This window comes from Anguilla anguilla, chromosome 18 (genome assembly GCF_013347855.1).
Source record: "Anguilla anguilla isolate fAngAng1 chromosome 18, fAngAng1.pri, whole genome shotgun sequence".
Classification (NCBI taxonomy): Eukaryota; Metazoa; Chordata; class Actinopteri; order Anguilliformes; family Anguillidae; genus Anguilla; species Anguilla anguilla.
Window position 1 is genome coordinate 19,267,482 of NC_049218.1, and position 14,286 is coordinate 19,281,767.

A 14,286-nucleotide genomic window follows, 5' to 3' on the forward strand; every position below is an offset into this window, starting at 1 on the left:
CCAGGCGAAAGGTGTTCAGGCGTGTGTCTGCGGAACACACTTATGATGTTCTTTTTCCCTCCCTGGCCCCCACGAGTTAATCAGGCAGAGCTGAGCAGGTGCTGCAGACCCTTCCGGATGCTGAGGGGCTGACAGGCAGCTGCTGCCCACAGCCTGGGCCCCATGTGACTGTACAGAGCCCTGAACAGCGTGACTGTGGCTGCACTGCGGCTGCAGATGGCCAACATGTGCCACAGCAGAGGAAGCACTTGCTGTTCCACCATCTTAGGCCTGCGAGGGTACAGCTCCATCACCATGCCTGAAACACAAGCAGCGCATCACAGTCAAACACATCTACTGAGCATCACAGTCTAACACATTTACAGCACATCACAGTCAAACACATCTACTGAGCATCACAGTCTAACACATTTACAGAACATCACAGTAAACACATTTACAGCGCATCACAGTCAAACACATCTACAGCCCATCACAGTCTAACACATTTACAGAACATCACAGTCAAACACATTTACAGCACATCACAGTCAAACACATTTACAGTTCATCACATTCTAACACACCTACATCATCGCATCACGTCACAGTCTTCTCACTCTTTCTTGCAATTATTTGTGACAGAAACAAAAACATAAAACAAGGGAAAGTGAGATTGTATGAACCCCGGTACTGGAGCTATAATGAGCTGTCAATCATTTATTTGTTGGAACCAAACAATATATGTGTGTATATATATATATATATATATATATATATATATATATATATATGCAGTAAAAACATGATTGGCTCAAATCAGTGGCTTGCTCAGAGCATATGGTGTCTCCTCCCATTTTTGTTTCATGAAACCTCACACACCATAACTACATAAATGCTCCTGATACATGTTCTTTAAATTTTCAATATTATTATTATTACTGCTACCACTACCACCACTACTAATACCACCACTACAACTAATAATAATAATATCCAAACAGTACCTGCAACAGTATCAGTGAGGTCTGTCTTTGCATTTCCACTGATGAGCTGGGCCTTGGTGACCAAAATCTCCAGCAGCAGGGAGTTATCTGGAACAGCACAGATATAAGCACGGAGGGGGTTATCTGGAACAGCACAGCTATAAGCACAGGGGGAGTTATCTGAAACAGCACAGCTATAAGCACAGGGGGAGTTATCTGGAACAGCACAGCTATAAGCACAGGGGGAGTTATCTGGAACAGCACAGATATAAGCACAGGGGAGTTATCTGCAACAGCACAGATATAAGCACAGGGGAGTTATCTGCAACAGGGGAATGCCCTTGGGGGGCCTGGCAGGCCCTAAGAACCTCACCAAGATTGTGTACAACACTGCGGATCGCGGCAAGGGCAGTACTGTAGATGGCGTTGGTCTTAGAATTGAGGTGGTTGTCTACGATGGCAGGGATCAACAGGAAGACCACCTTGTGCAATCTCTCCTTCATCTGAGGTATTATGGTCCCTAGGGCCTTCAACATGTGGAGATTCACCATTCTATTTGATTCCACCAGCCTGGCCCTGATGGTGTCAAAGACCTTCCGTAGGAGAGGATGAGAAAGCAGTTTACCTCTGGAAGTATATGTTCATGTTCATTTTCATTTATGATACATTATCTTTGAAAAGCACTGGAAAGCAGTGTAAACTACTAATGTTACGGTAAAATTAATCAGGTTATTGTTTAATGTATCTATGAATCTATCCCTATCAAATAATCACTAAACTAATAAATAAGACAATGGTTTAATCAAGCACTGCTTCAGAAGGCTTCTGTTTAGATCATGGCTGTTTCTGGACCCAAAATACCTGGGCCCATGGTTGCATGTACAATAAATCCCATGTGTGGAATTTTGCTCGGCTGAATTACCGGGAATATGCAGGACATGATGATGCCTGGCTTTAGGATGCAGTCATCCACCAGCTGGTTGATAGCACTGATGCGCTTCTGGATGCATTTCGATCCCATCTGAGCCATCAGCTGCTTGACGTATGTATCCTTGCATGCCATTTTGGCTACCTGTGTCTGTGACAAGGCTTGGCTCTCTGATTGGCTAGGAAGTGTGTTTTTCCAGGGTTGGCTCTCTGATTGGCCAAGGACAATGCTCCGAATACTTCCTGGTGTTTTGTACATGCCCTGTGAAGGAGATCCTCAGCATTACATGATGAGTAACAATGTATGTTAAGGTATAACAACCTCCATTTGCTTTAGAACACAAACTAACAAATGAGTTTCAAAAGCAATCGTATTTGTAGAAGAAAATCAGTTAGCTAAAACTCCAGTCAACCTCCAGTGAAAAAAAGTATAGAAGCCTTTATTATTTGACTATATAGTCATTGAAAAGTCAATTATATTTGGGTTTGAAATAAGAAGAATTTATTTCCACATATCATTGGCCTCCTGCCATTGCTCAAGAGTAATTGAGGCACAAACTGGAAGCATTTTGAAAACCGTTCAATAAACTCCTCAGCTTTAAAGCACTGTTTTCTGTTTTGATATGCACATCAGTTCATTTGTATTCATGCCCAATATGGGAAATATCAATGTTTATAGGGAGGAACCCACCTGAGCAAGTGAATTAGTGCCCTTCTTTAAGGACTTAGTCTGTCCAAAGTCAGTGACTTCCTTAAGCCTTTTGGGGCAGGCTTTTCTGACAATAAAGACCTTCTTCGGCTCGGGAACCTCGTCGATGGCAGACTGTACCCTGTCATCAGGCAGCTTCATCTTCCTGACAACATAAATTCTCCCCCCCGCTGGAAAGCTGTCACTCGGGGAGACAGAGCTCAGCCATATCAGTTGGTTGGTGCTTTCAGCCTGGGCTTTCCCAGCATGCACATTGCAGGGGGTGGGGCTCCTGCTACCCTTAGTCCTCAGCTGCTTCTCTGTGGGCCTTGGGGCTGAGGGCCCAGGTGGCTCTGATGCTATTCCATTTCTGTGTTTCGCATTCTCAAATGTGACCAAGAAGAGGAGTTCAGCATCTAGAATTAAAACATGAAAATTTTACATCTCTAAGCAACCCTTGACAAAACCATTTCTGGTAATTAGTCACACAAACAGTATCACACAAGCTCTTGAAAAATATGCTGCCATTGGCTTGGTGATATTTGGAATTTGAGACAGCTGATAAGGCACAAGTATTTTTGGCTGGACTGCAACAGCGGGACCAGCCCTACAAACGCGAATGTCTGTGACTGACTGAGTGACTGAGTGATAAAGTTACACCATTGGTCGGCCGGATCATGTGTTAGGTCCAGCCATATGTTTCCTAGTCTTGTTCCACTCTACACTGAACTTTACTACAACAAAGTAAAACCATGTATTTTTATATTCATTTGCTTTTAAGTTAGCTAATGGAAGTTGGTTTAGTTGCTTATTAGTAAAATAACAAGAATGAGACCTGATTTCAATTTCATGCTTGTCAGCTAATTAAAACTGTTTTATAGTCTGCATACAACACAGCTTACTCACCTCCCAGAATTGAGCTAAACCAGATAGCTAGTGATAACCATGCCTTGCTAGTTATATTGCCAACCTTACAGTGAAAGTCACTTACCACCAGAAGGGTGCCTTACATTATCCTGACTAGCTCTGTTGTCCTCATTCAGGTTTTTAGAACAAGCCTGACCCATGATAAATCATGGTCGGCCTTAAAATGAACTAAAACATACTATTGCAAATGCAACAACAACCCCATAGATAAAATAAGTCAACTGGGTTTTATAAGATTTACACCCCCGTGACGTCTTCCGTGTCTCCTTACAATAACAAAAAATGATCGGTGAAATTAGTGTAGAAAGTATCGTCGGGATCCACGAATGACGTCACAGCATTAGGCAGCCAATTCTATGACGCCATAGACGTCCCACTGGACACATTCCGGGAGGTTTATGACTATTTTTTTCCTTTGGAGAAAAATAACCCGCTGTCAAGAATCTTGATTATTACCATTATTAGATGTATCCAATGAACTACACAGTATATGCGCGTCAGTCAGGATTTATATCTCTTATACAGCTCAGTGGATGTATCTGATCCGGTTTCCCAGAAAGAGGAATAAAACACTGACAGGCCTTCTCTTTTAATTCTGCATGAAATAATTATTCAAGATCCCTCCAAATGTGTTTTCCAGCCTGAGTGCCATTATATTTGTCAGGCAAGCCTGTATCAAGTACTAATCACAGGGGTGCCGAATAAAAGTGAAACTTTAACAACATGTCTTTGTCCCAAACTTTATGATGGAGCTCACCATATAATTTATTTTTTATATTTTTTAAATCATTAGTACTAATGAATAAAGTAAATCTCAGTGATGATATTACTTGTTTTTACAGTCTTTTTCTGTGCATCTTTACCGAAGGTGCCAATAATACTGTCACTTCTCCTGTAGCCTATAAAAAATAATTAGGCACAATCTTTTCTCGAAAAGCGCGATCCTTAGGGGCTTGATTGTTTTATGACCTGCCAAATGTGACGCTTGTAAACGGTAACCAAAATGTGATCGCCAAAATGTGAAGCTTTGATTTTGAAGACCTCAACAAGTACAGTACAGCGTTTTCCCATAAACACTGGAACTAAACTGTCAGCGTGTTGGTGGTCCAACTACCATGTTCAAAGATGCACTGCAAATATCCAATGACTGGAGAGCACTTCCGCACATGTGCGCATTGGAGGTGGACTCGGCTGGAGTAGTAGTTTCAAAATTGATTTTTATTTGGGGAAAAACAAGCAAATGGTCCCTCGGATATGAAACATTTTCTCGTCCTTGGGTTCAGAGTAGCCCGGTTTAATTTGCGACACTGTCACCAAAGTGTTTGGGGCAAGCATGGCACCGTCAAGAAGGTTGGGGTTGACTTGGGGGAAAGGTGAGATTACATAGCTTCTTGCTAACATCAGCTAGCTAACCAGAGTTGATAGTTACAAGGATCAGTGACAGATAGTACATTTTGTTTCTGTCATGTTGGTTGAATTGATGATTCATGTGTGGCACCGAAACATGTACTCTCATGTATGCTAGCTATATGCCGATCGGATAATCTTATGTGATGCAGTTAGCTCAGTAAAGCACCTAGTACAGCGTCCTATGCTAAATGAACGCCCAGATTGCATAAGCAGTACTGCTACTACAATTTCTGTAACTGCGAGTTTGTGCAGTTCGATGTAATTGACATTGACGTGTCCCCTTGTTTTTAGAAAACTTGAGATATCGACGGGCAGACTTGCCAGGTTTGCCGATGGATGTGCTGTTGTACAGGTACAAGTCTTGGGATTCCCCTTAGTAGGTTCTAGGGTTAACGTTGCAGTTTTCTCAGGTCCAGTAGCTGCTGAAATGACTGAACGCAGATAGTGAATGATATAAGTTAAAATAAACAATTGAAATGAATATGAGTTTTTGTTGAGAAAAAGCCTATTTTGACGTCAGTACTGACAGATATTGAGCAGACAAGTGATGCATATGCGAGACCAAGCTACCCTCTCATTTCAGCTTGGGGATACCTCTGTGATGGTGACCGCTGTGAGCAAAACAAAGCCCACCTCCTCTCAATTCATGCCACTCGTAGTAAGTGTCAACCTACTGCTATTTCACCTTGTTTAGACTCATCAGGTACTCAGCTCCTTGGTTGCTTCTGTCCTCACTGTTTCTTGTAAATAGTGGGTTTTTGCTGCTGCGCCACTGTGAATGTGTACTGCCGCAGTGTTCACCTTGTTCAGGGCTCCTTTGAAAAGGAGAATTATCTCACTGCGATTCACCTGGAAAAATAAAGGAAAATTTTTTAACAAGTGAGTTTTCAGAAGTTTGCAGCGCGTCAGCCAGGCTGTATGTCTCATTATCAGGTGGACTACAGGCGCAAAGCAGCAGCCGCTGGCAGGATACCCACCAACCACCTCCGGAGAGAGCTGGGCACGACCGACGATGAGATCCTCACCAGCCGACTGATAGGTGAGAGCAGGGCCTACTGTCATTCAGGTGGTCTGGCACAGGAGTGGTGGATTATAATTTCTTCTTCTTTTATACCAGATAGGTCCATCAGGCCACTGTTCCCTGCTGGTTATTTCTATGACACACAGGTGAGTTTTTAGCATTTTGTATCATCAGAATTTAGTAATTCTGTCTCAGAGTGTTTTATAAGGCTTCGATTTTGTATACCTACTGATACAGTATATTCAACATTTCCCAAATTAAATTTTCTTTATAGACTTACAGCTTATGTTTTATTATGTCTTCTTTAGGCATTTGCCAATGTAATATGTTGTTATTTCACTTTTTTACTAAAGGTTGTGTGTAACCTGTTAGCTGTTGATGGAGTGAATGACCCAGACGTTCTTGCGATCAATGGGGGTGAGAGAGCACTTGCGTTTAACAGTCATCAACACATTTTTAAAAAATGAATAAAATAAGTTGTGCATCTCATTTAATTATTAATATGTCATCTGTGCCCACAGCCTCAGCAGCTCTTGCTCTCTCTGACATCCCATGGAATGGGCCTATTGGTGAGTCCAATTCAGCTTAGCCATGGAACTACCTTCAGCTTCAGCTTGTCGTAGATTCCGCTTTAATTTTGCTCGAGTCAGCTTCAGTTTGGCCAGAGGCAACTTCAGTTTGTCCGTAAGCTTCAGATTGTGTCATGCGGTGTGGTATACTGTTCTGTTAGTGTGATAATCATTAGTCAGCTGGAATGGTTAATCAGGTAGAATACTGGTCTGTCAGAGTGTGATTATCACTGTTCACCTGGTTCTTGGTGGTCAGGTGCGGTGCGAATGGGCCTGGTAGATGGCGAGTTCCTAGTGAATCCGACCCGAAAGCAGATGGCGTCCAGCACACTGAACCTGGTGGTGGCGGGAGCCCTTCACAGTCAAGTAGGTGAGTCCATCATATGCCCCGCCCATGTACGTACCCTGCCCGTTTATGCACATCCTGCCCTCTTTTACACACACCTGCCCTGTCTGTCTGTCTGTCTGTCCCAGTGATGATGGAGGCGGCTGCAGACAACGTGCTGCAGCAGGACTTCTGCCACGCTGTGAAGCTGGGCATCAAACACATACAGCAGATCGTCCTGGGCATCCAGCAGCTGGTCCGGGAGCTGGGCGTGTCCAAACGCACCCCTCCAAAACTCTTCACTGCTGTCCCGGAGATGGTAGCGTATGCGCAACAGTGAGTCCACCCCCCCTGGCACCCTACAGGATCTGCCGGCTGCTAGTCCCATCATTTATGCTTTACATCTGGGATTTGGGGGGGGGGGGGACCCTTTTCCTGAGTGCAGATGTGCATGATCTGGTATTTTAGCAGGGCATTTAAACTAATATTAAGCCTTAATAAACAGTTTTGAGTAGTGTGTGTTGGTACCAACTTACGGAAACTGGTACAGTTTCGTGAAATAATCTAGTCATTTTCTTGGTGTTTGAATAGTTACACAGGTAGGGCGTCATGACTATGCTGAACTGATTCTGCTTTGGCTTGCTTTCAGATTGGCGTCGGATAAGATTTATGCTGTTTTCACTGACTTTTCCCATGACAAAGTAAGCATGAAGGCCTTGTGCAGTCCTGTGTGGTGCTGTATGATTTTGTATGGTGCTGTTTGACCCTGTATGATGCTGTGTGATGCTGTTTGAGGTTGTTTGACACGTTATGACACTGTATGATGCTGTATGACAGTGTATAATGCTACATGATGCTACAGTCACTGATATGGTGTACCTGTTTTACCTGCAGATTTCTAGAGATGAGGCCATCAACAGCATACGACTGGACACAGAGGGGCAGATTAAAGGTAGTGTGTGGGGTACAGAGGGGCAGTTTAGAGGTGGTGTGTGATGGATCTGCTTATTCTCACTGAGCTGTTCTGCTCACTCATACAGGGGTTGTCTTATGTGATCAGTGTTTGCCTCTTGAATGAATTTGACTTTTTTCCAAAAGCTCCAGAAAACGTTCTTTCACAAATTTGATTAAAAGTGTTTGCTTTTCAGAAAAGTTTCCTGAGGCTGAGCCTTATGATGTGATTGAAGCCTTCAACACTGTTTCCAAGGAGGTCTTTCGCAATTTAGTACTTAATGAATACAGAAGGCAGGTAGTTTTCATGTTATTCAAGCTCTCCCAGTAACATGCACGCATGTGTGTATTTACGTGTCCTTATCAGTGTCTTTCACATGAGGCAAATATGACGGATTGATCGATATCCTGAAAGTATGTTGTGTGTTCATTCTGTGTTTTATGTGGTTTAGCTGTAGCGTGTCTGATAATGGGGTGTGTGACTGCATGCTATTCTGTGGCCACAGGTGTGATGGGAGGGATCTGACGTCTTTGAGAGACATTTCCTGTGAGGTGGACATCCTCAGACCGGTCCACGGTTCTGCTCTTTTCCAGAGGGGACAGACGCAGGTGTTCTTTCTCTTACATAATAATAATAATAATAATAATAATAATAATAATAAAATTGTATTTTCAAATACAATTTGTTGAAGTGCTTCACAGTGTAAAGTTGTTTCATGGTACACCATGGGAGCCATTATGCACCAGAATGCTAGCAAACATGTGCGGGTGCTGGGGGGGTTGTGGTAACTGGGGCAGTTAAGCTAGCCAAGAATTGTTCAATTCATTGAAGAACCCAATATCATACTTTACGATAAGTGACACGTTATCTTTAATGGCCTCAGTGAGTCAGGTCCTTACTCTGACTGTGGAAAGCCAGGCTTGTGACTGTGGTGTAGGAGGAAACTCATGGGAACATTTTTACTGTGCCATCGTAACGGTTCTGTTTGCTTTTGCTTATCTTGCAGGTGCTCTGTACTGTAACCTTTGATTCTATAGAATCCAGTGTGAAAGCTGACCCCGTCACTGCTGCTTTAAGGTAAGGAACACTGTGCTTTCAGGGTTATATAATGCGTAGTGAGTAAGGCACAATGTTTTGGGGGCATATAATTATCATATAGCTTAAGGCCATCTGAATATGGTTTAGGGCCTAAACCATATGCAAGAACTCTGTATCTGAATTGTGATGTAATTTGAAGAGGAGGTGATTGAGGTTTTGAGTTACTCATCACGGTCACTGGATTTAAAATGAAAGGGAGAACTTTATCACAAAAGTGATACCAAGATTCCTAAGCAGCAGTGGGAGCTCTGAGCAGTATGTTGGGTTTTCTTTACTTGAAGATGACAGTGTAACATGACATTGTGTTAGACTGTGATGCAAGAATTTAATTTTAATTCCAGTTGAATTAATTACTGCATTTATTGTGTTTCTTTTTAACAGTGGAATCAAAGAAAAGAACTTCATGCTACACTATGAGGTGGGTGTTGTTTTTACTGGAATGGCTCATTTAGTGTATAATTTATAATTCTATAATTTATTTTGAAACACAGCTGTGCTGATGGCAGATCCCAGCTGATGTGCTTATTCCTATTATATTTTGGTACTTACTTAGCATACGAACATAACAAAGTAATAACAAGGCGGGAGCGTTTAGTGATTGTAAGCTTGCAGTATTGATAATATACACTGGTACACTCCAGTGTTACAGTATTATCAATTCCCCAATTTACATTAGAACTGTTGCCAGTTGTGACACCCATGTAAGATCCCCATGTATTCACATGATCATGTGTGTAAAATAATCCAATCAAATAAAATTCACTTTTCCTCATTTAATGATATGCAGTGTGCTGCATAGGTCAGATTATCCACAGGCATATGCAGCACACTGCATATCATTAAATGAGGAAATGTGAATTTTACATAATTAACTATTGCAGTCATGTTCTAATATGGCAGTAACCCAGCAGTTGATCTGGTTCTTAGTAAAGGGCTTATTGGTCTGTGTTTCAGTTCCCTCCCTATGCCACCAACGAGATCGGGAAACTGGGAGGGGTGAACCGCCGGGAGCTCGGTCACGGTAGGTGTCTGTTTCAGGAGCAGAGGCTCATGGGAGAAACGCGTCCGCCCCTCTTGCAGGCTGGCTCACAGCAGTGTTGCTCTCCTTGCAGGGGCCCTGGCAGAGAAGGGTTTAAAACCCGTCATCCCCTCCGACTTCCCCTTCACCATACGAGTCACGTCAGAAGTGTTAGAGTCTAACGGTGAGCTCCCTTCTTCTCCAGTATAATACTGGTCTTCTGGTTAACCCTGCACTGAGTTCAGTCCCGAGTTAAATCCTGTGCTGCTTAATGGGGTCTACCCATTAATGCATTTGCATTTGTATTTTAATGTATTTTTCATCATGTATTTGAGTTAATGACTTTTAGCTAGCCTGTTTTACATCTAACAAGGGACTACAGATGAGAAATAGCCTTTTGGCTAACTGGCATATTTGCAGTACTGTTCATTACAGGATTGTTCATTATTTACATCACTGTCCCTGACAAATGAACCAAAGATTAATTAAAACCCTGTGTAGTGTAAACCCAATCACCTTTTAAGGGGTCAGTGAGTTGTTTTCAACCAGTTTTGCTGAGGTCCATTTTGAAGCAATGTGTAACAACCTACAGAATAAAAATGGATTGACTGAAGTTAGTGCTAGTCTTTTTTACTCTGCTTTGTTTGTGCCTCAGGTTCTTCGTCCATGGCATCAGTGTGTGGGGGCAGCCTGGCTCTCATGGATGCAGGTATGTGTGAGCCGCCCAAGCAGTTGAACGTCACCACTGGTGATTCAGAGCATTGTGCAGGCAACTTTGGCAATGAATTCAATTTGTTTTCCTTGTTCAATGCTATGAGGAAACATGACATATGGAAATGCAGACTGATTCTGAGAATAAAATGAATGCTTGGTGGCTTGTAGGCGTGCCAATCTCGTCCCCGGTGGCTGGAGTCGCCATAGGCCTCATCTCCAAGGCAAACCCGGAGAAACCGTCGGAGATCCAGGACTACAGGCTACTCACAGACATCCTCGTACGGCCACGTGAATTTCTAATGTTCGCAATGATTTTTATTGCTGAAATTGTCTTGCTCTGGAAACATGCTCGATCACTCTTGCGATAATTGAAATGACACATAGCAAATCTTCCACTGTGTAAGTTAATGTGCTTTTATCTAATGTCAGGGAATTGAGGATTACAACGGAGACATGGATTTCAAATTGGCGGGCACCAGCAAGGGTATCAGTGCCTTACAGGTGCAGTACTCATCTTATTCCTCCTCAGTTTGTCGCACCCAGCAGATTCCTTTTGTGTCTTTATAAATAGATTATTGCTTCAATTTTTCTTCTAGGCTGATGTAAAGATTCCTGGGTTACCTCTCAAAATTGTAATGGAGGCAATCCAGCAAGCAACAGGTATGGAACCCTTACAGCCCGGAGAGACCAAGTCATGGATTAGCACTGTGCAATATTTCTGTGTAAAAACATACGAAAGGCTAATTAGCATGTATTCTGTTCACATTTCCTTTCAGGGGCGAAGAGGGAGATTTTGGCCATCATGAATAAGACCATTCCCAAACCTAGGGCCAGCAGAAAGGAGAATGGACCGGTTGTGGGTAAGACCAGAGGAACTCTCTGAATGTGTGCTTGGACACTGGTGTGGGGATGTGTGGTTTTTACTGTTCCCACTTCCTGTCTCCGTAGAGACGGTCAGAGTGCCTGTCTCCAGACGAGCGCGGTTTGTGGGTCCAGGGGGCTACAACCTTCGCAGACTGCAAGCCCAGGCAGGCGAGTCTGCCATTTCCTCAGAGACAACCGAACATCGCTTATCTGCTGATACAAATGACGTTGTGTCTGCTTTCATCATGCAAAACAATGGCGATACGAAACGTGTTGTATATCTGAAATTTAGTGACAGTAGCTTACAGTAGTGTCGTTACCTTTGGACAGGTGTGACTATAAACCAGGTGGATGAGGAGACCTTCTCTGTGTTCGCACCGACTCCCAGTGCCATGAACGAAGCGCAGGACTTCATCGCAGAGCTGTGCAAAGATGACGTGAGTCAGACAGCCTTCTGAACCGCTTCAGTGATGGTCAGGGCCAGCGTGCTGTGTGGAGCAGCGCATGGCCATAATCGGTCACCGTTCACCAATAACACTGCTGGCATTGTGCAATATACTGTATATATATGTGTTTGTTTTCAGTTTTGAAATACTAGTATTAGTATTGTTCTGAAGAAAGGCTAATGCTAAAGTTAAAAAATCTTTCCAGTATTTTTTTATCCAGTTAGTTTCAAAATATTTTATTTTGGGGGCTTAGACAGAACAGTAATTTACAGTACGTTATTTTGACCATTGTTTGTTTCAGTAATTGTATTATAACGTAAATTAGAGCACCAGACAGGAAACATGGCTGAAATTGATTGATAGTGAGAATGCCTCAATGCTGATGCCTGTCTTAATATATAGCAAGAAATGCAGCTGGAGTTTGGTGCGGTCTACACAGCAACCATCACGGAAATAAGGTATGCCTACATCACCAGTGTGTGCTAACAAAGCGCAGCTTTTAGCCTGAAATTGTTTAGGTTTGTGAGTACCTCAGAGCAGATGTATGAGAGCACAGTGATGGGTTTGTGAGTACCTCAGAGCAGATGGTGTGTGAGCACAGTGATGGGTTTGTGAGTACCTCAGAGCGGATGTGTGTGAGCACAGTGATGGGTTTGTGAGTACCTCAGAGCGGATGTGTGTGAGCACAGTGATGGGTTTGTGAGTACCTGGAATGCTCTCTAACTTCTCTTCCCTCCACAGGGACAGCGGAGTCATGGTGAAGCTGTATCCAAACATGACCCCTGTTCTGCTCCACAACTCCCAGCTGGACCACAAGCGAGTAAGTGTCTGCTCGTCCATCACACACCGGAGATCAGAAAGCATAGTGATTGAGACAGTAGTTCAGGGATGGGAACAGTTGCACATTACTTTATTTTCATAATTGTGTGTGATCAACGAATGACAAAATGAATGTTTTCAGAAAGCATTGCTGTGTAACATGGTTGATTTTATCAGTGTGATTCTTTGCATTCATTAAGTAAAACAATCATGGTCAATATTGTGACTGTACTATCAGTGAGATGAAATGCTCTCCTCTCGTTTCAGATAAAACATCCGAGTGCTCTTGGCCTTGAGGTTGAACAGCAGATTCAGGTGTGTGGACCCCAGCATTTGCTGTGTTGAAACAGGAAACCTGTATTCACAAATCTTCTATGAGTGGGACTACTGATCTAGGAACAGCTTTGCCTTTTGGCTCATAAATGACAGAGTTAGAATATGGACAAAGGAAAACTGATCCTAGATCAGTGCTCTTGCTCTCAAACATTTTTGAGTACAGGGGGAATCCATATGGGTGGTATTCCTGACAGTAAGTAGTCTCTTTCACAGTTTCTATGTCTGTATGCTTCAGTTCATAACAGTATGCTATTAGTGACATACATTATCCCGTTTAAGCTTTTTAAAATTTCATTGCGAGTAAAATTATTGAGGTGGTATGATGTTGGGATGTTTTAGATATGACAAAAGTTACCTTTGAAAAAGGGCTAGCGTGTCTAAAGTGTGGTGAAACTGAGCCATCATGGACCAAAATTCTGTGTTGTGTATGTGGCTAAATTATTTTCTGTCTATCCTAGAATATGCTACTGTAAGACATTTCATGTTATTTGTACCCTATATTACAAATATTCCCTAGAAGAGCATCTCCCTGTGACAAATATTAATTTATGTTGCCATTGTTTATACATTATTATAAGTGAATTTGAGCCAATTCAGAGCCTGCTTGACGGAAGTATGGGATTTTGATCGCAGGTTAAATATTTTGGACGAGACCCAATTGACGGAAGGATGCGACTGTCACGTAAAGTGCTTCAGGCTCCTGCTGCCATGCTGGTCAAGACCATGAGTGAGAAGCAGAGCATTGTCATGGGAACAGGAAATGCTCATGTGACAGACTCCTCTTGACCCTTCACTTTCATCTGAATGGTGTGTCCACCCACCTCACCCAGTGATTATGTTTATGTCTACCTGTATCTCAGTTGGAGTAAACCAGAGCTTCTAGCTTGTAGCTCGTTTTTTTTTCTGTTACCAGTTAGACAAAAACACCAGAATGAATGTGTATGTTTGAATGATGGAATGAGAAAACAATTTGGACTATAATATAAATACACGTGTATTATTATATATTTTGATATTTTTTATATAATATTCTGGTATGTATGTCTGTATGTATGTAAAAGCTTTGGTGTGATAATGTGAAATAAACATGAAAAATTAGGGCTTGCATTCATTCATATTATTGTCTAGGTACATATTGAAAATTCATGTTTTTTTCTATCGTAAAACAAAGAAAGGTGTATACTTCTTTTAAATGAACACACATTGT

The 14,286-nt window shown here is 42.4% G+C and overlaps 2 protein-coding genes across 2 annotated transcripts; one reads left to right on the plus strand and one right to left on the minus strand.

The window, feature by feature from the left end:
• Positions 1–80: 80 nt before the first annotated feature.
• On the minus strand, positions 81–2,028 carry LOC118218348 (TOG array regulator of axonemal microtubules protein 2). The gene is made up of 4 exons (XM_035400946.1): positions 1,888–2,028; positions 1,339–1,558; positions 987–1,073; positions 81–298 (listed from the first exon to the last, which is right to left on the minus strand). Exons 1-4 carry the CDS (start codon positions 2,026–2,028, stop codon positions 81–83), a joined length of 666 nt encoding a protein of 221 aa, XP_035256837.1.
• A 2,621-nt stretch (positions 2,029–4,649) lies between these two features.
• LOC118217581 (polyribonucleotide nucleotidyltransferase 1, mitochondrial) lies at positions 4,650–14,177 on the plus strand. The gene is made up of 28 exons (XM_035399472.1): positions 4,650–4,880; positions 5,209–5,269; positions 5,501–5,575; positions 5,851–5,956; positions 6,035–6,084; positions 6,292–6,355; positions 6,460–6,507; positions 6,764–6,877; positions 6,982–7,168; positions 7,482–7,533; positions 7,727–7,784; positions 7,981–8,077; positions 8,290–8,392; positions 8,791–8,861; positions 9,264–9,300; positions 9,837–9,903; positions 9,995–10,084; positions 10,556–10,609; positions 10,783–10,892; positions 11,044–11,115; positions 11,211–11,274; positions 11,391–11,474; positions 11,563–11,646; positions 11,809–11,915; positions 12,327–12,382; positions 12,666–12,744; positions 13,011–13,058; positions 13,713–14,177. The coding sequence occupies exons 1-28, from the start codon at positions 4,762–4,764 to the stop codon at positions 13,863–13,865; spliced, it is 2,310 nt and encodes a 769-aa protein (XP_035255363.1). The 5' UTR covers positions 4,650–4,761; the 3' UTR covers positions 13,866–14,177.
• The last annotated feature ends 109 nt before the right edge of the window (positions 14,178–14,286 follow it).

Excerpts from the sequence above, each read along its gene's own strand:
- LOC118217581 (XM_035399472.1), top strand. The coding sequence starts at position 4,762 with ATGAAACATTTTCTCGTCCTTGGGTTCAGAGTAGCCCGGTTTAATTTG. Across the intron at positions 5,576-5,850 it reads CTCAATTCATGCCACTCGTA|GTGGACTACAGGCGCAAAGC; the intron begins GTAAGTGTCAAC and ends TCTCATTATCAG. Across the intron at positions 10,893-11,043 it reads GGCTACTCACAGACATCCTC|GGAATTGAGGATTACAACGG; the intron begins GTACGGCCACGT and ends ATCTAATGTCAG.
- LOC118218348 (XM_035400946.1), bottom strand. The coding sequence starts at position 2,028 with ATGGCATGCAAGGATACATACGTCAAGCAGCTGATGGCTCAGATGGGA. Across the intron at positions 1,559-1,887 it reads TCATGTCCTGCATATTCCCG|GTCTTTGACACCATCAGGGC; the intron begins GTAATTCAGCCG and ends CTCCTACGGAAG. Across the intron at positions 1,074-1,338 it reads CAGTGTTGTACACAATCTTG|ATAACTCCCTGCTGCTGGAG; the intron begins GTGAGGTTCTTA and ends GTGCTGTTCCAG.